This window comes from Nicotiana tabacum, chromosome 12, assembly GCF_000715075.1.
Source record: "Nicotiana tabacum cultivar K326 chromosome 12, ASM71507v2, whole genome shotgun sequence".
NCBI classification, from domain to species: Eukaryota; Viridiplantae; Streptophyta; class Magnoliopsida; order Solanales; family Solanaceae; genus Nicotiana; species Nicotiana tabacum.
The window spans coordinates 31,113,650-31,136,539 of NC_134091.1; the positions used below are offsets into that span (position 1 = coordinate 31,113,650).

At 36.6% G+C, this 22,890-nt stretch overlaps 2 protein-coding genes across 2 annotated transcripts; one reads left to right on the forward strand and one right to left on the reverse strand.

Annotated features, from left to right (window-relative positions):
* Positions 1-7,576: 7,576 nt before the first annotated feature.
* LOC107808629 (transcription initiation factor TFIID subunit 7) lies at positions 7,577-11,681 on the reverse strand. Its single transcript, XM_075226289.1, has 6 exons — positions 11,371-11,681; positions 11,077-11,241; positions 9,045-9,178; positions 8,824-8,943; positions 8,503-8,576; positions 7,577-8,023 (listed from the first exon to the last, which is right to left on the reverse strand). The coding sequence occupies exons 2-6, from the start codon at positions 11,186-11,188 to the stop codon at positions 7,867-7,869; spliced, it is 597 nt and encodes a 198-aa protein (XP_075082390.1). The 5' UTR covers positions 11,189-11,241; positions 11,371-11,681; the 3' UTR covers positions 7,577-7,866.
* A 2,824-nt stretch (positions 11,682-14,505) lies between these two features.
* On the forward strand, positions 14,506-21,868 carry LOC107808626 (protein CLT2, chloroplastic). The gene is made up of 10 exons (XM_016633149.2): positions 14,506-14,953; positions 16,806-16,951; positions 17,241-17,278; positions 18,425-18,540; positions 18,795-18,894; positions 18,978-19,013; positions 19,160-19,210; positions 19,950-20,073; positions 21,107-21,232; positions 21,349-21,868. The coding sequence occupies exons 1-10, from the start codon at positions 14,559-14,561 to the stop codon at positions 21,501-21,503; spliced, it is 1,287 nt and encodes a 428-aa protein (XP_016488635.2). The 5' UTR covers positions 14,506-14,558; the 3' UTR covers positions 21,504-21,868.
* Positions 21,869-22,890: the final 1,022 nt, after the last annotated feature.

The following is a 22,890-nucleotide window of genomic DNA, read 5'->3' on the forward strand; positions in this document are numbered from 1 at the left end:
AAATTATTATTAATTTTTACCATATATATATATATATATATATATATATATATATATATATATATATATATATATATATATATATATATATATATATTTATAAGTGTAACAAAGCTAAAATATATATATTAAATTTCTGAAAATATTTAAATAGTAGAAGATGATAAAAACTCAAATATAGTCAAAAATTAGGTGCTCACATGACTACTTGGGAATGTCGTACCCTATGTTTGCAACAAGAAATGCAACCAGGGGATGTAGTACCCTGTGTTGGCAATAAGATGAGGCTTGTGGCACTCTAGGATGCTACTAGGGAATGTCGTACCCTATGTTGGCAGAAAGGAATGCAGCCAGGGGATGTAGTACCCTGTGTTGGCAATAAGATGAGGCTTGTGGCACTCTAGGATGCTACTAGGGAATGTCGTACCCTATGTTGGCAGAAAGGAATGCAGCCAGAGAATGTAGTACCCTGTGTTGGCAATAAGATGAGGCTTGTGGCACTCTAGGATGCTACTAGGGAATGTCGTACCCTATTTTGGCAGAAAGTAATGCAACCAGGGGATGTAGTACCTTATGTTGAAGATAGGTATTTGGTTCCCTAAAAGAAAACTAAAAATAAAATGATTACATGTATATTGGAAGAAAATCAAGGATTTGAGAACTTCACTTGGTGGTGTTCGTCTTTTCACGAATTGTTTTCTACAACTGTTATGTTCCTGTTCTGAACAAAGAAAGAATTGTTAGTTTTAAAATGAAGGTCGGTTTGTGGCCTTGATTATTTCGATCTCTTGATCTCGACCCATCTTCTTCTGAACTGCAACTAATTATTTCCTGAATACCAACTCCATTTCTGACCCCGGAGAACCTTTGGCATTTCCAAACTTTGCCATGACAGTTGGTCGTGTGGGACTTAACCTTTTTCAACTTTATTTTGCCTTTGTGGGCATTTTTCTTTTGGCTTCTTTCAAAGTTTTCCATTTCAAAGCATCGGCCAATCATGGCCAGTCGGGTTTGACTTGATGCCCTTGCCGAGGTTGGGCGCCTTTTGAATATATCAGCTCGCTTCAAACGAGAACCCTGTAAATCGGTCTAGCTGTCTTTTATTTGCCTTATTTTTTAAACAAAGTTAGACCGAAAGGGATTAAAAGAAATATAAAACAATGGAATAGAGAATGAGTTTAAAACAAAAGGTGTCCCTTTCGGGGAACAGAAAGACGGGCTTATCTGGGAGTACATGCGGACTTCAATGAACATGACATGCCTTTTGGACTGGATGCATGATCAGTGTAAACTGTCCGACTCATAGAAACTCATCACAACTAAATATTTACATGTACTTTAAATGATACTAAGAAAGATTCTATAGCTTAGTTATTATATATATATATATATCTTAATATTTATTTATTTATTTATTTATTTTTAAAAATAAAATTTGTACTCTAAGAATGAGAGTATTTTTGTAGTTTTCCATTTTTAAAATAAAACCTATTAAAAGTAAGGTAAAAGTTTAAATATTAAGATTAAATCTAAAAGAAATATTTACACTAAAATAGTATAGAATTTGGGTGGGGTCAAAAATTAGTTATTCACAATTACCTCTTCACCTTATCATCCGAGCGCAAATGGTCAAGCGGAGTCAACAAACAAAGTGATTATTCAAAACCTCAAGAAAAGGTTAGAAGAAGCAAAAGGCAACTGGCCCGAAGAATTACCTAGGGTTCTATGGGCCTACCGAACAACGACCAAGTCAAGCATGGGAGAGACCCTTTTTTTCCTTGTATACGGTGCAGAAGCTTTGATACTGGTAGAAGTGGGGGAACCAACCTTAAGGTATTTCCAGGCGAATGAAGAATCGAACAACGAAGCAATGCTAATCAACTTGGAGCTTCTTGAGGAACGCAGGGACTTGGCGCATGTCAGAATAGCGGCCCAAAAGTAGAGAATGGAGCGATATTAAAATCAAAGAGCCAACCTCCGATATTTCAAAGTAGGAGACTTGGTCTTGAGGAAGGTAACTCAAAACACCCGAGAACTCAACGCGGGTAAGTTAGGCCCAACATAGGAAGGCCCGTATCGAGTTTCAACTATCACTTGGAAAGGATCATATATGTTGGAGAACCAAAACGGAGACAAGTTGCCCAATAACTGGAACGTGGATCACCTCAAAAGATATTACTGCTGACGAACAACAGTCAAACGGAAAGTATGTGTTGCGCTCTTTTTTCCTTCGTTCAGTTTTCGTCTCGATTGGGTTTTTCTGGCAAGGTTTTTAATGAGGCAGCGACGGAAAGCATACTACAAAGAAAGCGGTGATAAAACTTTCATAACAGGGCAAACAAACAAGTTTCCACTCGGGGACGATTAGATAATCTTTACTTCGATAGCAAATTTCCACCGGGAAGTTAAGTTTGATACCGAACGGAGGTTACCCGATCGTTCCCGAGCACAAACCACTAGAGGACTGTTAGGTATTCTTTCACTCAATATCATGGGTTCCTAATGGGAAACAAGATATGTTGCCGAGTGAAGGATTACCAAGCAATTCATTGGTGGGATCTTCATAGACACAAGACTTCTAGTGTTCTAATTCTCATTCTTCGTATTCGAACACTAGGGGGGATGATATGAGGATACGAAAACACTGAATGCCAGGAAACACTAAATGCCACGTCAACCGGGGAACGAAAATCCGGAACAAAATATATCATCAGGACCAGGGACTGCGCAGCCATCCCCGTAGAAACAAGTTGTACAAGATAGACACAAGTCATGGCAATTTCTTTATAGCCACAAGTCATGGCAATTTCTTTTCTGCATAGCAAAATGCTTATGTACTTTTGAAAATATAAGGAATTAAATGAAATGAAATCTTTTTGTTTTTATCTTGTTTCTTGTCCGAACGATGATTAATTTTACCATTTGAAAGTTAAACAAGTACTTCAAATGTTTGTGCCATAATGAACATGAGACATCCTCTTCAAGAGCACCGTAAACATAAGAGGGGCCTCTCTTATAAAACCCCTCACGTTAAATGGTTGGTTCCAGAAGAATCAATGCCCGGAATCCATAATGCCATCGAGGAAAAAATACACTCGAAGCTGCATACGAAAAAGACGCAAAAAACAAACTAGCGCAAATACTTATAAAAACCCTCACGTTAAAGGGTTGGTTCCGGAAGAATCAATGTCCTGGATCCATAATGCCATCGGGGGAAAAATACACCCGAAGCTGCATACGAAAAAGACGCAAAAAGCAAACTTGTGCAAATACTTATAAAACCCCTCACGTTAAAGGGTTGGTTCCAGAATCCATAATGCCATCGGGGAAAAAATACACCCGAAGCTGCATACGAAAAAGACGTAAAAAGGAAACTTGCGCAAATACTTATTGAAACCCTCATGTAAAAGGGATAATTCTCAGAACCAAAATGCTTCAAAGAAAAAGCATCTGAGATTACACATAATAAAGCGTGAACAGAACAACATGCACAGAATACTTAAACAAGTACGAAAGCTAAAGACTTGCATGAATATTCAAAACGAAAATAAGACTCAAACGATACTTGAGCAAAAATATGTTTTGCGTCAGAGTGATAAAGGTACAAAATAGAAAAAGAAAGAAAAAGCTAAGTTGCAGCGTCTCCGGAATCAAGAGGAAGAGAAGTATTTGCATCCCCAGGAGTTGGTTCCACCGATGACTCAATATTTTTCCTAGCTTGGTCTTCGGCATAATCACCTTCCGATCCCTCTTCAGTTTTCGAAAACTCGGAACCAGAATCAGAAGAACCTGGAGAGTCAGACTGCGCCGGGAGTCCATTTTTTGCAGCCAACTCAAGCTCTCGGGCTCTAGCAATTTCGGCATCAATGTTAATGATACAAATCTTGGCATCTTCCAAAGTTTTTCTCCTCATGCTATACATGGAATAAGTTTTTTCAACAATGAGGGAAGTCGCTCGGCGCTTGAGTTCTTCTTTGAGTTGAGTAATTTCGGCAAAAAGGTTTTCCCGAGCGGACCTAACAGATTTGAGAATGAAATCAAGCTCACGGACAGTTGAACTATAGAGCCTATTATGCTCGATAGTTTTCCTGTACTTCTCCTTCAACTGGGCATGTTTCGCCACCACAACAGCAAGCTCTTCACTTTTGGAGTTTAAGGTTGCTTCCAAATTAATCACTCTTTCAGCGGAGGCAGCCTCGCGCTCGATTGCAGCAAGAATGGCGTCTTGGACTTTAGCCCATTTAGCCTTGGCTTCATCAAATCTAACCCTTAGCGGGCCAACTTCTTGACTGAGGGTTATCACTTTTTGCTCGCTTTACTACAAACGAGCTTCCAAAACATCGGCCTTGGTGGCTCTAGTATCCAGTTCCAAGAGGCGGAGAACAGTCTGGTTCCGTTCCGCCAAAAGTTGATCCCGTTCAGAAGTAAGTTCTTCCTTCTCACAAATCAGCCTTTGAAGTCCCTCATAAGCAAGAAAATTGGACTGCAAAACAAGAAGAGGTAAAACTCAAAATACATTCATTTAAAAGTAGGGGAAATAACAGAGGAAGAAATAAACGTACCGCTCTGCGGTGTTATGCATAGCATTGTTCAACAAACACTCCCCCGAGAATGTCTGAATCTTCTCCCAGTCTTTTTCTGAAGCCAAAGGCTTCAGATAGTTAGCAAGCTACGCCTACCTCGAAAGCAAGTTGCACCATGTGGAGACCGAAAGGGTAACACTCCTCCTCCTTTGTGGATCTTCAGAGGGGGCATCATAATTTTGCCCCAAATTCCCATGAACTGGGGACTATGGAGGAGGGGCACCTTCTTCATGGTTAGGCACGACCGATGGAGATGATGTAGCAGCCGTTGTTGGAAGAGTGGATGAAGATGGGAATGATGTAGCAGTTGTTGGTGATGGTGAAGGTAGATTTGAAGCTGATGGAGTGGAAGAGTGAGAGCTGCATCTAATGCAGTGCTGGTTATTTGATGCTCGCCAACCAAAGACGACATAGACCCGGTACTCAACCTCGCAGTACCGGTTATAGCAATTGGGCCCGAGAACGGGAATTGGAATTATCTACCAAATCAAATTCTCCCCAAAGTGCTGAGACGTCATCTTCAACTGTTGCAATTGTCTCAACAGGTCGAGCATCATGTTGAGATGATGAGGATCGTATCCTTCTATGTAAAGAAGCTCCATCATCATTAGCTTCTTCATCATCATCGATCATCACAGTGTCTATGACCGGCCCGGAAGGAGGACCAGTCACTATCGCCACATGAGATAACTCAAGGGCATCAACCTTTGCCCTCTTATTCTTTTCTTCGACCGCAGAGGAACGTCTTTTTTTTGGTTGCTTGTTCGCTGGCCGGGGACTCCGTGAAGAAACGCTTGAGCCCGAAGCAGGCACGGAGACGCCTGTTCAAGTAAGTGCCTCCTGAAGCAGCCTCGCCGCATCAGCAGGATCAGCCAAAACATCCTCCTCGGGGACATCAACTGAGCCCGCAGGTAGACCTAATTTCGTGAGCAAGTCATAAGGGTTCAACCGAATTCTTCATATACAAAAAGTGGAAACGAGGTAAATTAAAGTTACCATAATTTTTGGCCTTCCACCCATATTTAATAGACAGTTCTTTTCACAAACGGGTTTCGGGCGTTGTGATGTCCAAGATCTTCTGAACTCACCGGTCGAAGCCTTCTATCACCGGTGGGATCCATCGAGTCACTATAAAAAACGAAGGTTGAAGGATCAATACAAGCAAGAAAGAATATTTAGTAAGAAAAGATATATTAAAGTGAACTTACGAGAGCGGTTCTAAGCAACCGGAAAGGATGATGACGGTGTTGGAATAATGTCACTAGTGGCAACTGTAACGAACCGTTCCATCCACCCACGGTCGTTGTTGTCATCCATGCTAGATAGCAAAGCATGGTGGTCACGCTTGCAAAGGTTTATCATTCCCCCGCGAAAGATTTTGGGGGAATAAAAATTCATCATATGAGCTAGGGTTAGCTCCTCTCCAATTTCTAGGCACAGACGTCGAAGGCAGGCAACCGTCCTCCACACTGAAAGACTTACCTGTGCCAAACATACTTGGTAGCGGAGGCAAAACTCCGCAATCACGGAATCAAGCTCTCCGCTCAAAGAAAACGCTCCCAAAGTGCTCTTTGCGATCGCGACCGGCTGTCCGCGATCGCGATGCATACCCCTATGGCAAAAAAACAGCACCTAAAAATGGCCTAGAAATTGTCCGAAACCACCCCGAAACTCACTCGAGCCCCTCGGGACCCCGTCCTAACATACCAACAAGTCCCATAACATAACGTGGACCTGCTCGAGGCCTCAAATCACATCAAACAACATCAAAACTATGAATCGCACCTTGAATCAAATTATGAGTATTGAAATCTTCCAACTCTATAATTTGCACTGAAACGTGTCAAATCAATCCGGAATCACCTCAAATTTTGCAGGTAAATCCCAAATGACATAACGGAGCTATTCCAACTTTCGGAATCGAAATCCGAGCCCGATCAACAAGTCCCATAACATAACGCATACCTGCTCGATGCCTCAAATCACATCAAACAACATCAAAACTACGAATCGCACCTCGAATCGAATTATGAGTTTTGAAATCTTTCAACTTCTATAATTTGCGCCAAAACGTGTCAAATCAATCCGGAATCACATCAAATTTTGCAGGTAAGTCCCAAATGACATAACGGAGCTATTCCAACTTTCGGAATCGAAATCCGAGCCTGATTACATAGACATAACTACTTTAGTGTATATCAAAAAGGACGAAAATAAAACTTAAACTATGTTAGCATAGATACTTAAAAATTACATTAGCTCGAAAATTTGAACCAAAGAAGGCTAGCTAAGATTTGACGGTGTTCACATTTTAAAGTTAGAGGTCTTGAATGGTAACAGTGGGAATTAGCGAGCGCGCGTCAAAATTGAAACAAAAGGGTGCAGCGGGTGTCCAAGTTTTGTCCGTAACTTTTCGTCAGCCTTTCTGAGGCATTTAAATGTCCTCAAATGTCACTATATTTACGAAATTGTATCAAAGGAAAAATGTCTTTAACTGAAATATTTGGGGGGTTGTCAATTCACATTGACCAGAAGTAGTATATTACGTGGTTTGCTCATATAAATTGCATTACACGCGTCTAATGAAAGACATTAGGCCCAAATGACCAATTTAACCTTGAAAGTGAATATAATACCCATAGTACCCCTGTTCGTCCCTTGTTGGTACACCCCAACTGCCGTTTCTAAATATTAGTAAAGTAATACAACTCAAAATATACAGATATAGGTCTAAATCAACACTCATTGTTACAATTCTGCCTCTGACATCCTCACAAGAAGGTGACCTAAAGTTCTATTGATCGCGCCTTGCCATTTTATCCTTTTGATTACGTTTCTATACTTCCATCTACCCTCTCATCAAACACCAAATATAAGTAGCTACTCGATAATGTCTATTCTAGTTCACATCAAGGTGGCAATTTTTCCGACTCCAGCCTCTCAGGGATGTCGAAGCTAATCACTTTTGCAATAAACATTTTCTTAGAACAAAATAAGCAAACTCAATATATTTAACAGGAGACAGGACCATCATTGTACAAAATGTAATTTGCAATCGTCTCAGGTCTCTCGAGTAGACATTGCAAACTGTTATAATACATCGACGTTCAAAAGCATAGAATCAACAAGCAAACTGTACTGAAATGCAAGAGCTAAAACTTCTATCAAGTTACAAAGGCCATTAACCATGAAGTAACTATATCAATGGCGGAGACTTGGTAACCACTTGCCAAAAACAGCTTTTGTAGCTAACTAATCATTGTCTGCTGAAAAATGTCCTCGGCTATATTGAATCATCAGAATCCTCAGATTCAGTTCTATCAGGATCCTCACCTGCAGTCCCAGGCTCGGTAATGTCAGGCTTTGTTGCAGGTTGTGCCACTTTCTTATTCACATGGCGTGCACTTGTTTCACCTCCTTCCTCTTGCTCAGCAACTTCTATATGTATTCAATTAGTTAAGGAGTAACAAAAATGACAACAAATGAAGCTTAGCAAGTCCTCTGTAATGATAATGAAGTTCTGATATATACTTACAGCACATAAACTTGTCCTTGTGTACAAGGGCATATGCACCCAGAACCTCCAGAAAATTTTCTGAAAGCTCAAAGCACTAAATTTTCCCTGACATTACCGCAAACCTTGGTAAATGGACAGATAAAAATTTACAAGTTTTTTCACTGGCAGAAGTTCTTCAACTACAGTGGTCTACAAGCTGATAAATGTCAATTTATCAACAGGATAGCTAGAATTCATCAGAGCTCATGGTTCTAATGCTATTCTAGTTATGTTACCACATGAATACTGTCCGGATATAGCCCATTATGACCTTAAATAAGTCTATTTGGCTGTTTTCATTCTTGTATAGTGACTAAGTGGTGTTCTTTTTTAAAACTAGTAAAGAAAACAAAAAATGAGAGGATATCAATATTCTCAGCTGTTCCACCAGCCATTATGTTCTGCAAGTCTCTCTCAACGCGCCGAACAAGCTCAGGCTGCAAAACATACAACAGACACATTGTTAGTTCAAGAACTCAACAAGAAAAAGGGATGTATTAAACTAGAAAAGGGAGGGTGGGCCAAGGGACAGGGAGAGCTCCGCTATATAACTAACAGATTTCCCCCAAAAAATCAATAATATTAACCCCATTCCACACACAGTGGAGGCAACACACCAAATGTCAGGACGGATTAGAAAGTAAAAAAATGAGAGGTCTTTTCAGAAAAGTAGGACATTGTTACATTAAGATCTGGTTCTCTCCGAAATCTTCGCCTTCGAGCATCTCTCATTGGAGGTGTGAGGCCATGTCTATATTCCACCACATCTGGAGCAGGATCACCTTCTTCTCTCACCATAATCATCTGCCAAACCAACAAAATTTACATTTTAGGAAAGCGATGACTATTGAAACCATATTCATAGAACTGAAGAAAAAAGGAAAAATTAACCACAACGACCCTACCTGACCAACGTCTGCTGTTTTAATGAGCACACTGTCATCATAAGTTTTGTATGACTCCACTATGCAAGGAAGATTCAATAGTGATGCAGGAAAGTGCTCATCGCCTATGACAAAAGTGCCAGTCTTTCCATCCTCTGTAAAACACAACTTTTTTATAAAGCACATGCATGAACTGCAATAAGATGCTTAAAGATATTTAAGAATATATATATATATACCACCTTCAGAAAAGAATGGTAATGTCGCAAAATCAATAAGAAGCCAAGCTTTTTCCTTTTTTTCCTTTTCTTTTGATAAGGTAAGTATAAGAAGCCAAGCATTCAAGGTATAATTCTAGGACAATGACAAGAACATATCATGAAAAGTTGAGTGTGGCTTCATTCCCATAAACTAGAGCTCATTGATGTATTACTAAATTAAGCATATTTAGCCCGAGTCAAACATAAAGACATTAATTAATCTCTATTACACCAACATGGTACAAAAGAAGTGCAAGTCACGGTTTCAAATCAATTAACTGCCGATTTGGTTATTAGAAACTTGTAGTACTAGACTACTAGCAACTCAAATTTATAAATCAATACCCTGCATTAGTATTGCTTGCTTCAAGCACATGAAGGTGAAAGCTCCAACTTTCAAAGCAGATAAAACTCATAAAAGTAGTCCAACTCTTGTATCGATCAAAATATTTGTTATTTACTGAAAGTGCATTACTTCATTGAACAACCAAACAAATAAAAACTGGTCAATCTTTTTTTCAAATGATAAACTTTAGATGAGAACTTATGTGTTTTTTTCTTTTTTGATTGGTAAGAGAACTTCTGTTAATAAAGGAGGGGATTTACATCAATGTGTATTAATATAAGTGAAATAAAATTATGTTATGATTTAATGGAATGAATGCACTGTGTTATGATCAAAATACCCTTAGTGCTTTCCGATAAAGAAGATGAAAAATCCATATAACATCAGTGACAACATATCTTAGTATAATCTAATACTACAGACAAAATGGAGAAAAGAGTTCAGCTAGCATGAAAGGCTGCTGTTGTTAGGTTACCTAGGTCTACTCCACCTCACTAACACATTGCAGACGGACTTAAACACAACCAGCATGCCATGGATTAATATATACGAAACCAGATTTGACAAGACATCAATTGTGCTTTACAATGAGTACATCTAAATGATTTCACTCATCAGCATAAGCGAAAGAAGCTGAGATAGCAAGTGAACAATGGGTAAAACAATTCATAAATCACAAAATCAGATGGTGTTTTTGTTACATGCAGACACAAAATTGGTTTGAAGTTGCAGGAAATCAAATCATGACACAACGGATTCTGCTCTGTAGATAACCTTTATAGACAGCGCGATATTTTGGAACATCATTTGTATAAATTTTCCAGAAAACCCCAGAGGATAAAACAGTTGTTTTGAGAACCATTCACTCAATCAACAAAATCAACTACACCTCAATCCAAAATAAGTTAGAATCCGCTGCATGAATACCTATATCCGTTCCGCTCTATTGAACTCAATTTCATTTCAATGCTACATAATTTACCTTAAGGACATATCGCAGATTCTCTAAAACCTAAAGGCTCAGGGAAACCATTGACAATACAAGAAGGCTGAGGGAAAATAAAAGGATCAGTGAGTGACCAAATATGAACCCATAGAAAGTGAAATATGGAAGAATTATCTAAATCTGAAAGTGTAAATGCCAGGAGTGGAGCTAGAAGGGCGGGTACTGGTTGACAGAACCCAACAGCTTTAGTTAAAAACCCTGTATATATTTTTAAAAATTCACTAAATATGTATAAAATTAAATTCAAAACCCCATTACTAACACTCTATGTCACTATCCTAGAATTTAGAACCTATAAAATTCAAATCCTAGCTCGGATTATGTTACTAAATGCCTACATGTCAAATTCATCGCAAAATTCTAAAACTGTAATAAAGGCACCAAAAATGCGTCACAATTATATGAGCAACAAAACTTAGAACTCGAAAGAAAAAAAAATACCAGAAAAAGACAAATCCAGTTTGTCCTCTGAAGAAGAAGCATTTTCACTTAAAAGGCGGTCAATTCGCTCAGCAACAGAAGGTGGAACTCTCAGAATAAATTGTTCTTCCATGATTGCAGATAAATTGAGAGGAACAAAAGAGGCAAACTTTCAGATATATTGTCCTAAAATCAATATAATAAGAATATCAATATATTAGTTAATGACTTATCTAAAAATTAAAATTACAAATTGGTGGAGTGGAATCCGGGAAGCGCGAATTGGCACCGTTAGGGCTTTTTGATTGGACGAACCTGCAGCCTAGAACTGGTATTTTATGTTTGAATACAGGTTGCCTTTGCTGAAGCCCAGAACTGGTGTTTGATGTTGAAGCTCCGAAATGGAGTTCCACCGCCGAAAATGGCGAAAGTTACTCGGAAGGGGCGAGGAGATGGGTTCTGATGGCGGAGGAAGGGGAAATTGAAGAACAGGAGAAAACTCCCTTTTTTCTAGTAAGTCCAATTCGTAAAATACAACAATTACTCCTACGAATTATGAGTCGCATCAATGGCGATGTATGAGTGGAATTTGATAATTGCTAATTATAAGTGTCATTTGGCAATTGCGATTATAAGTCAATTTTCAAATTGCAACTTATAAGTCGCATTACAATTGCGCTATGTGCGTTGTATAATCCGACAATATAAGTATAAGTTCGTTCATTAAATTCCATTATTAATGTGATTTATACTCCCTCGTTTCACTTTTATTTATCAACATTTTTCACGCCCTTTAAAAAATAATAAATAAATATATAATTTATCATAATATTTATATTAATTGATATATATTTTATTGATTTTAAAAAAATAATTTAAAATAAATAATAAATATTATGGGTATAACATAAAATAAAAAATTATCGATATAAATAAAGTGAGGATAGTGTGATTTGACTTGTTTGCTGGCGCTTGAAATTTGGAGCAAAAAGCATACATCTTGGGAAAGAATTCCATATAATATGTCACCGGGCACCAGTTTGAATTGATCAAAACAATTTTAAGAGGATAATTTTCGGTAAACTAATTCACTTTTTTTGAAGCTTGGGTTGGGTTGGTATATTATAGCTTCATTTTAATGTTGGCAAATCGGTGTTTCGATGTAACTTTAATACTAAAAATTAATAATAATATATGAGTGTCGGTTAAATCAACGACAAAGGGCCAAATATATCCATGTACTTTCGAAAATGGTCTAAAAATATCCCTCATTATACTATTGGGTTATCTATACCCCTACAGTCATACTTTTGGTTCAAATATACCCCTCATTTAAATGAAGGGACACGTGTCATCGGCCTGTTGGCCAATTCTAAATATCTCCTAATTAATTAAAAAGTAATTTTCTAAAGCAATTTTTTTAAAAAAAAAAAAAACTGAAAAAAAACTGAATTATTTTTTTACTAAAAACTTTAAAAAATAAAAATATTTTTTTTTCACTTTTTACAAAAAAACTGCTTTAAAAAAACTGAAAAATATTTTCTAAAATAATATTTTTCCAAAAATTGAAAAAAAACTGAAAAGCAATGCTTTTATAAAAACTGAAAAAAACTGAATATTTTTTTTTTACTAAAAAATAAAAAATAATTTTTAAAGCAATTATTTTTATAAAAACTAAAAAAAACTGAAAATTAAATTTTTTGTAAAAACTGAAAAAAAAATATTTTCTTTTTTTCAGTTTTTAGTGAAAATAATTCCAGTTAATTTCAGTTTTTAATTACTTTATAAATTATTTTTCAGTTTTTACAAAAATATTGTTTTGAAAAATATTTTTCAGTTTTTTTAAAGCAGTTTTTTTGTAAAAACTGAAAAAAAAATATTTTCAGTTTTTCAGTTTTTAGTAAAAAAATCACTTTTTCAGTTTTTACAAAACAAAAAAAAATTGCTTTAGAAAATTACTTTTTAATTAATTAGGAGATATTTAGAATTGGCCAACAGGCCGATGACACGTGTCCCTCCGTTTAAATTAGGGGTATATTTGAACCCAAAGTATGATTGCAGGGATATAGATAACCCAATAGTATAACAAGGGGTATTTTTAGACCATTTTCGAAAGTGTAAGGGTATATTTGAACCTTTGCCGTTAAATTAATGATATGAGATGAGTTGAGATAGTTGTAAAGAGAAATAATTTTCATCCACAAGTGAAATACTCCCTCTGCTCCACAATAAGCGACCAATTTATTTTTTTTATTTTGGTTCAAAATAAGTGTCCATTTATATAATCAAGAAAAAATTCAATTTTTTTCCAAAATTACCCCTACGTACGTATCCCTAAAAATTCCTTTACTGCTCACATTAATTATGCTGCAATATTTAATTAAGGGTAGTTTAGTCACACTAACTATTTTTGTCTAGAATTTTATATATCTTTAATGGTTGTACTCAAAGCAAATTGATCACATATTGTGCACCGGAAAGAGTAATTATTTTTTGCCGTGTCATTAATGTGTTCCTTGGAACTATCAAACACAATTTTCCTATTTTTTTTGTGGCACCAAACATGCCAGAAAGGGACGGTTTTCTATGAAAAATGAAATACAAGTGCACATTTTCCATATGCTTTTAGATTTGCTTGATTCATTTGTATTTTTCTGTCAACTTTTTGACGTGGTCCCTGGTCATTTGAGATATTTTAATTATTATTTTTATTATACATGGGGAGAGAAGGAAAAATAGATAGGGGATTATAAAGTGGAAATTGAATTATAAAGTAGAGAATTGAACTCAATCAAGTGCAAGTACAGTTAACCAATCAATGGACTAATAAGATTTTCCTGTCATTTGATACTTGTTTATTTATTAAAAAGAAGAGAAAAACAATGTTAGTAAATCCCATTCCAAATTAGTTGTCATATTTCACTTTTCGAGAGTCAGTTTAATTAATATTTAAAATTAAATTAAATTAGTTTAATTTAATATTTTAAAATTAAAATATAAATATTCAAAAACTATTTATATGGGATGGAGGAAGTATTTTTCAAGTATTCAAGACCAGTTTGACTTTTGAGAAGCAAAATATGACAATTATATGGGATGGAGGAAGCATTTTTCTTTTCTTTTTCGAAACAAACAAATTGAGCGTACACTTGGCAGTTGGCAATGATGCCAATTATTTTCTAAAATAAATTCCCCCAAAAATAAGTCATTATATTTTTTTCTGAAAATAAGTCATTTTCTGCATTCAAACGGTATGATTCTTTTTATTAAAAGAAAAAATATGATTTTTTCGCTTATATTTTTCTCCAATAATCTATTGAATAGTAAAACAGAATTTCTTGTTAAGAATAATTTTCGAAAAACATTTTCACCGTATATAATTTCACCTTTTTTTTTCCAAAACAAATGGGACCCAAAATTCTAGTTATAAGGTTTGAATTTCCCTATATTAGCTCGTGTGGTAGGTAAGATATCAGTGAGCTTTCCTCATTCACAGCAAATTAATGGAGTCTCACTCTCTAACCATTCGCGCCAAATTCCCAAACCATTTCCACATTTCATCATCTCTTCCTCGTCTGGCCATTATCAATATACCAAACCCTAAATTTCTCTTCATATTACCTTCTTCTCCGATGCCTCTTCTTACATCTTCACGGCGACTTGAAATCCACCGCAGAAGGACCTCTTTTTCACGGCAGTCTTCGAATTCGAGCTCAAAGTTTATCGCACGCGCCGTGGGAAGTGATTCTGACCGCCAATCAAATGTGTCTAGAGAGCTAATCATTTTGAACTCTGCTTTAACTCTGGTGCTTGGGGTTGCGAATCGTGTACTTTACAAACTTGCCCTTGTTCCTATGAAGGAATACCCGTTTTTTCTAGCTCAGGTTACCACTTTTGGGTGAGTTTTATAATTTATTCTTACAATTATAGTGTGATCACGTATATACCTCATTTACCTGTGTGATATGATTTGGTTTATGTACCTTCAAAATTAGAGTTCTTTCCAGAACTACTTTAGAGGGTCTTTGGGTAAGCTTATAAGCTGGTCGCTTATAATCACTTTTATGTTTATATTTCAAAGATCAGTTTTAACGCTGAAAAGTGTTTTTCAATATTAACCCTTATTAGCTACTTTCAATCAGCTAACCCAAACGGGCTCTTAATATTTTCTCCAATTTAAAAAGAACAGCACTTAGTATTTGAAGAGTGTGATTATTTTTTTCTTCCTTTGACTTCAATTTTTTCATTCATTTTATAAAATTAATGATAAAAGATTGTGACGTATAATATTTCTTTTTCTGAATCTGTAAATTTTATTTTTAAACCTATACTTGATTTGGGATAAAAAAATATAACTTTATACTGGATTCTTTAAGAGTATATTGTAGACTTGCCTAGAGGTATTTTTCAGCCTAGACTTCAACGTGGCTATGAGTATTGTGAAGAAAATGCCAGAAGTTGTAAGTTGTATGAATCTCTTGGTTTGACTTCGAAATTGTACTTCCACTTAATGACTTGTATTATGTATTTATGAAATGTATGCCTAGTTACCTTAGGTTAAATTAAATTGCAATTACATCGTAGATATAAATCGTTGATGGTACAAGCTTTCTTTTAACTATAGCATAGTGTCCACGGTAGCTAGTCAAGAAATATAATCAGTAAATTTGCAATTACTACATTTTGTCCCTAAATGACCTTGCAGAGATCTCCATAATCAGCTCCCCCAACAATGAAAATAACGTCTTTAGGGCAAAAAGTTCCACTTTGAAGTACCTTAAGAACAATGGAGAATACTCCGTTTGTTACCATTTATAGAGAGGTATTTGGCAGGGTGCGGAGTTTAAGAGGTTAATTTGACCTATATATCATATCAGTGATGGTAGAAGAAAAACATCACAGTAATGGTTGAAGGATAGTTTTATAGAGAAAACATTGAAATTTTGATTGGATGCGTGAATTTCTTAATTCTTGAAAGTTGTGACAGCTTTTTAGAAGAGGAACTATGACAAATATTCTGGAACTTTTCAAATGGAGAAGAGTGTCAGATAAATTGGAACGGAGTAACACTAACATCTTTAGTCCTACGTTTCACTTTGAAAAATCATTTTAAGACCAAAGAAGGAAGAGGATGAGGTGACATGTAATAAGTTTGTTACCTTTTACGTGTAAAAAACTGTTCCAACCTTAGCTTGTGAGTAGCGACACTATTTGCTTGACCCGTTTGATTTAGCAATTGATCACCTATTGCATTTTCGAAGCCCAAAATTACAACTGGACATTGTTCCTAGTAAACTTCTTCTGCATTGAAGATGCTGGGATTGGAATGTTGAATAACTACTGTAATAGCGGTTATATCTCTCGATCATTGATTGCTAGAGACCAAGTTTCCATGCAGTTGCACAAGTGCAAATACATGGCTCTATGCCGTCATGTCTCATATTCTAGCATGTCAGAATAATGTAAGTTATCAACAGGTTTGGACCTACCTTAGATGGGTAGGCAAATAAATGACAGGTGAATATTTGAGTCTTCAGGGGCAGCATTTGCCTACATTCAAGTCGATGACTAGCTGAGAAGATGATTTAATTAAAACACTAAAATATGTTTGTCAAAACAGGTTCTGAGAAACATGTAACTTTGACTTTTATTCGGAAATGCCATGATTTAATTGAGCTTTTTGATCCTGGTTAATTGCTATTTGTTATACTATGTAGAGGCTGATAGTTAATGTGGTTCATTAACTTCAGGTACTTGACTATTTACTTATCCATATTGTATGCGAGATATCGTGCTGGTATTGTAACTAACGAGATGGTGGCCTATCCAAAATCACGCTTTTTGCTCATTGGTTTCCTTGAAGCCCTGGGGGTTATTTCTGGAATGTATGCTGGAGGTATTACGTTGTACTTAGGAATGTTCTAGGATAATAAATTAACTGTTGCCCCTCCCTGTCTATATTAATGTTCTGCCTGCTTTGGGAAAAACATTTAGTTTAGATCCTTTATGTGTTCTGCTTTCTTACTCTAAACTCTCGTCTTCCCACAAATGTTAGACTTTTCTCATTTTTTTTGCTGCTTGATATGAACCTGAAAAACAATAGTAAGCTCCACGGAGAAATGAATATGAATGATTCAATCAGTTATGAAGTCATTTCTGATGGCTTGCTTTTTGGTTTTTTACAGCAATGCTTCCTGGACCAGCCATACCGATACTTAACCAGGTAATGTTAACAATAGTAGTTTCCCTTTATTGCCAAAAAACACATGAGTGGTTCCCAATTTATCTTTCCATTTACAGTATATTTCCTAGAGGGTTGACAGTGGGACACCCTTTTCTGGTGGAATGACACATTCAATGCATCCTTGATTTTCCTTTAGCATCCACAAAATGCTATTAGAACTTATTACTCCATTATAGTAGCTGTTGGATGAGGATTAAATGCATGCCCAGTGACTTGGATTAAATGTATAGATAGTTAAAAATTAGCATTTGACTTGAATATAGCATTTAAGCTGTCTTGAATATGTATTAGGCTCCTCCACTTCAAGAGCTTTTCTTGAAAAACACCAGAACTCTGGATGGAATATCAGTTCAACATTTCATATGCACTATTTAATCAATTAACTACACCTCAATATCAAAGAAGTCGTGAAATACCTTTAAACAAAAAGTCCCAAAGGAAAAGGAAAAATAACTTATATAAACATAATGGTTTATCCATATAGGTCACGTATTTGGGAGCATTTTGTTAGAGATAAGTAACTGTTATCAGCATTTATTGTTTAATGAAGCAAGCTATTGTCTTAGTAAACTGAGAATTTTGTATTACCCAGAAGATGACCCAGACTGTTAAATCTTTTTCTTTGTTTCCTTGTAACTTGCATCAGATATATGTATTTTGCCCTCCTCCCCCCTCCCCCCCCTCCCCCCCCCCCCCCCAAAAAAAAAAGAAAAAGTAACGAGAGGGAGAGAGTAAATAGGATTTCTTATGTTTTAGGAAAACAGGGTCTGTATGAAATTATCTAGTTTATCAGTCTATGAAACTGGATATCTGGAGGTGATCAGCAAAGTATTAAATATATTGACGCTACTGTTATGATTTGGAGTCCAAGGATTCTGCCGGCACAGTGTCAGGTAGTAGTTTACTCATTTCAATGCCTTGATGGAAACACTTTGTTTTATTTCCTCTTACTTGTTAATGGATTCATGGATTGGGAATAGGTTCTGTAACTTGCTGAAAATTCATGTCTTAACCAACTTCAACAAGTAGAGTTATAATTGCATCCTGAAGATCGCTTAACAAAGATCTCACTCGTCCGTAGAAGAAGCAAAACAAGATTGCTTAGCAAAGACCTTTCTATTGCAGACCTTCTTGGTGTGGCAGTTGGCTCTCTCTGTTTTCATACTTGGGCGAACATACTCGATGAATCAGATAGGCGGGTGCTTACTGGTGGCTGCTGGAGTGGTACTAGCCGTAACAAGGTCCAACACTCTGCTGGAGGGAACCTACAATATTTTACTTCTATTGACAGAGTCGTTTGGGAACATGCAGAGCTTATAACATATATTCCTGTTTTCTTTCTCGTGACTTAGCTACTTCCTATGGCTGATCCTTTCGGCAAATGAGCCGTTATAGATAGTGATAGGAAATTGGTTCTGCATGATCAAGCAACTCACTATTTCTGTATGCTAGTCTGCTTTTGTTTACCTTTGGCTTTTGTCCTTGTGGAATGCAGTGGACCAGACTCCAATCAGATGCTGGCAGGAATCGCATTTGTTTGGCCAGTATTGATGGTTGCTTCGAGTGCATTCCAAGCCGCTGCGTCTGTTATTAAGGTATTCAGTAAATCATGGTATACCAAATTACCAGTAGCAGTCTGGATCCTTAGATAATCATTTTAAGGGCTTTGAATGTGTAGGAGTTCGTTTTTATTGATGCTGCCAGCAGACTCAAGGTGCATAGCTCTTGTACAGAGTTTCGTTTTGTGTGCCTTCACTTAGCTTTGAATACGGGATGCTCCAAAGATACTCCATTGGTCTCTTTTCAATTCTGTTGGTAATGTATAATGCACAGTCCTGATAAATCTTACAAATTATACAGGGGAAGGTTCTTGATATTTTTGTCGTCAATTCTTTTGGATCTGCATTCCAGGTAATTGTATGAGTAAGAGAAATTTTGATACACTAACTTTTCGTTCTGACAATTCTTCAGGGTTATTTACTTTAGAGTTTAGAGTTGAATGCTTACATATATACTGATTTAATTAGCCTTAACCAAATACCAATTAGTGGCTCTTCTGTTGACTTGGTAGTATTCACATTCAGCCCCATTTCTTCAATTCCAGAAGTCAAGTGGAACTAAATACCAACTGCTGGCTTTTGTATGACATAATAGTAATCAGATTCAGCACCATTTCTTCAATTCCAGCAGTCAACTGGAAGATAAAGAATACTTTTTGCCCAGGCATTGTATTGAACATGAAATCTAGTTCTTTCGCTGAAGTTTCATTTGCAGCTATGCAAGAGCTCATGGCTAACGGTTTTAATGATAGAGAGAAGAAATGTTTGAAAGATTGCAGTACAATATGCAAAATCTCTTTTTAGTTTTGACTGGATCCTGAGATGTTTTTCATGGACTTACGAGCCACTCTAACCCTTTATGCTCTTCAATTGCAATTTATGCTGTTGCTGAAGTGTTATTGCAGAATCAATTATAGGTATTAAAATGACATTGCACTTATAGACAATGGATATGTTAGTAGAGAATTGCTTCTTATATACATATATATTAGACACTCACACACATATATCAGAGAGTGAGTTGATCTGTTGACTGTTCAGCAATGCTGTATTCTGAATGTTTCTTTTCGTAATATGTGTTTTATTTGTAGGCTCTTTTTGTTCTCCTTTTTCTGCCTTTTCTTTCAAACTTGAAGGGGATACCATTTTCTGAGCTCCCTTCATTTCTTAAGAGCGGTGCTGGTTGCTTCTTCAACATAGGGAACAATATTTCAGGTACAATCTCTGTTCTCTTGGACCTATATGTGGCTTGCATAAAAGGACAATGGCATCATTTCAGGATTTGTAAAGCGAGTTCGCGAAGGTCATGATCTTCTACAGTTAACATATTTGCTTTTAATCTCCGCATGTTTTACGCACAATACGAGAAGCTCCCCGTGTCTCCCCTGTAGATAGCAGTTTTAACAGGTTAGCCCCAGATGTGACCTCTGCAATCCTGCTGAGTTCAGAGTTTGATGAGGACCTTAATTTTCTTTTTTGGGGAAGCTGGCAGGAAGGAAAAGACTTGAACCTAGAATATTTTGGCAGGAAATGTTGCTTACTATAGGCACCCACTTTCCTTAGTCAATCACATCGAGATTTCAAGGTTATAAGTGCACCCATCGGAAACAAGGGTGGAGATATTTTGGGTAGTATGGATTTATCTACTTGTTAGTTGTTAGTAGATTGCTCTTACATTGTGAAAATATACATAAAACTTGGGGTACTGGAATAATAAAAACCAAGCACAGAAACTGGATTTAAAAACTTAATGTCGGTTGCGACTCGACGTGAATTGTATTACTGAAATCTTGCTATCATAAGGTATTCTGGAAATATAAGCTAGTTGTGTGCCTAGTTGTTTGCATATTAGTACATGTCTCTTAGGATTCAGTCCATAGCTATACTTTATCAGTGAAAACATGAAGAAGAATGACAGCACAAATTTCTGGTAGTTGCTCGAATTGGCCATTTACTGCTGGCATAATGTTACATTTTTTAATAAGGTAAATAATTTTATAAAAAATGGTGAAACCCCGTATACAAAAGCCGTATACCAAAAAAATAGAGAACCTACATCAAAACCTAGTTCTCTATAAAAGAAGTTCAATCTTCAAAGCATATTGTTCATGTCAAGTTTTTTCCCATAGTAGATATGAACACGTGATTTTTTTCTCCATAAAAGAATTATCAAGTTAGAAGCATTTTTTCCCTAAATCATGGATTGATGAGGCTTACTAACTGTCCTTTTGGCAATTCTATTGATCAGGTTGTGATGGGGCGCCGTTGCTACCCCTTCTTTACATATTTACAAATATTGCTTTCAACATATCAATTCTCAATCTTGTGAAAATCTCGACTGCTGTGATTTCATCCCTTGTTGTGATGTCATCAGGTTCTCTCTCCCTCTCTCACAGACGCTCCGAACACAATACTTAGAGGTGTTGGTTATATTTAATTTTTTTGCAGTCCTATGACCAACTACATCTTTTTTCCTCTCTGCTTTTGTAGTGCCTTTATCAATGTATCTTCTCTCCGTACCGCTGCCATATCTCCCAGAAGGTTCAGTTTTGAGCCCCTATTTCCTTCTCGGCAGTGCTGTCCTTCTCATTGGTCTTATCATGTATAACATACCACGGGCTCAGAAGCAGGACAAAGAATTGTGACTCGTTCAAATCATTGCAACTGATGTCCTTCTATCAAGATTCTGGATTTAATAGTCATCATCTTGGAAAGTCATCGATCCACAAGGGTATAATCTCCATCTTCTAAGATGCATTGTTCCCTGGTCAAACGGTGCGGCCTACCAGCAAAATGGATTTAACAATGTCATGGTTAATTGACTAATCCTACTACTGGATGTCATCACATGCTAAGGTATAGTTAATCACCACAAGCATTGACGTATTCTGGATTGTACTTGCACTGTTAGAGTGTCTTACATTACAAGTGGATCACAATACCAAAGGACTCTTGCTATGAAATGACTACGGCGGATTAAAGAAATTTAATTGCTAGATCTTTTTGCTTAGGTTTGCCCGCAGAAGAGACATTTGTGCATTCCCTTTCTTTTCCTTTTTTTTTGGGTAGGCACAAGATTCCAGAAATAAATTTTATTCGAAGTAATTATTTCGATTGCAAAAAAAAGAGAGAAATTTAGGCTGTCAAGTAGCGAAGCGAGTTATCTATTGCCAGCTTTTCCTTTTCTGTTATTCCAGTGAAGTCTTCAGCAAATGGTGAAACAAGTTACGTAATGTCATTTATCTGCGAATGCTATGTCGACCTGTCATTATGTTAACTTTCCAGTATCCTGTGTGATGAACAGTTTACGCAGCCTTTTAACTTGGGGTATGAGCAATACCAATCACAAACTTTTGTGGAGATTAGTTATTCCATTCATCCACTGGAAAGTTACACGTGAAAGACCCCACCCCCACCCCCCACCACCCCACCACCCAAAAAAAAGAAAAAGAATAGACCCCAATTCTCTTCTCGATTCATGGATATTGAATTTAATCAAACTCACTTTCATTAGCTGTTCCATTTTGAATGTCTCTGTGTTGCTCTCGCTCCAAAACTCCTCTCAATGGAAAAGCAATATGTATAAATTGTAACAACAGAGAAGGGTAAATGTGAGCGCAAAAATTAGCGACTTGATAAGCAGCCCTCAGTGTTTCCTGTTTATTGAAGAGTACGAAATATAGTTTGCAGCTGCCCGTTAAAAAATAAATACTGCTCATAAAATTCATGATTATTTAAAACCTCAATAGGATTATTTTAATTTTTAAACATGCCTCTGGAGTCTGGAGATAATGAGATGCGTGCGCACTTTTGTTTTTGGTATTTCTAGCTTACCATTTTTTCCCGTTTCAATAATCATACCAAATTCGCTGATTATTACAGGAAAACTGTGGATTTATCATTTAAGCAATGCATGACTTTCCATTGCTGCTTTTAAAATGTTTCTTGTAATCGAAACACAAGGTGCAATTGTATGAGCACAGAAAACACTAGCATTTCCCAATGGGAAAAGGGTATTTGGAAATGTGTGAG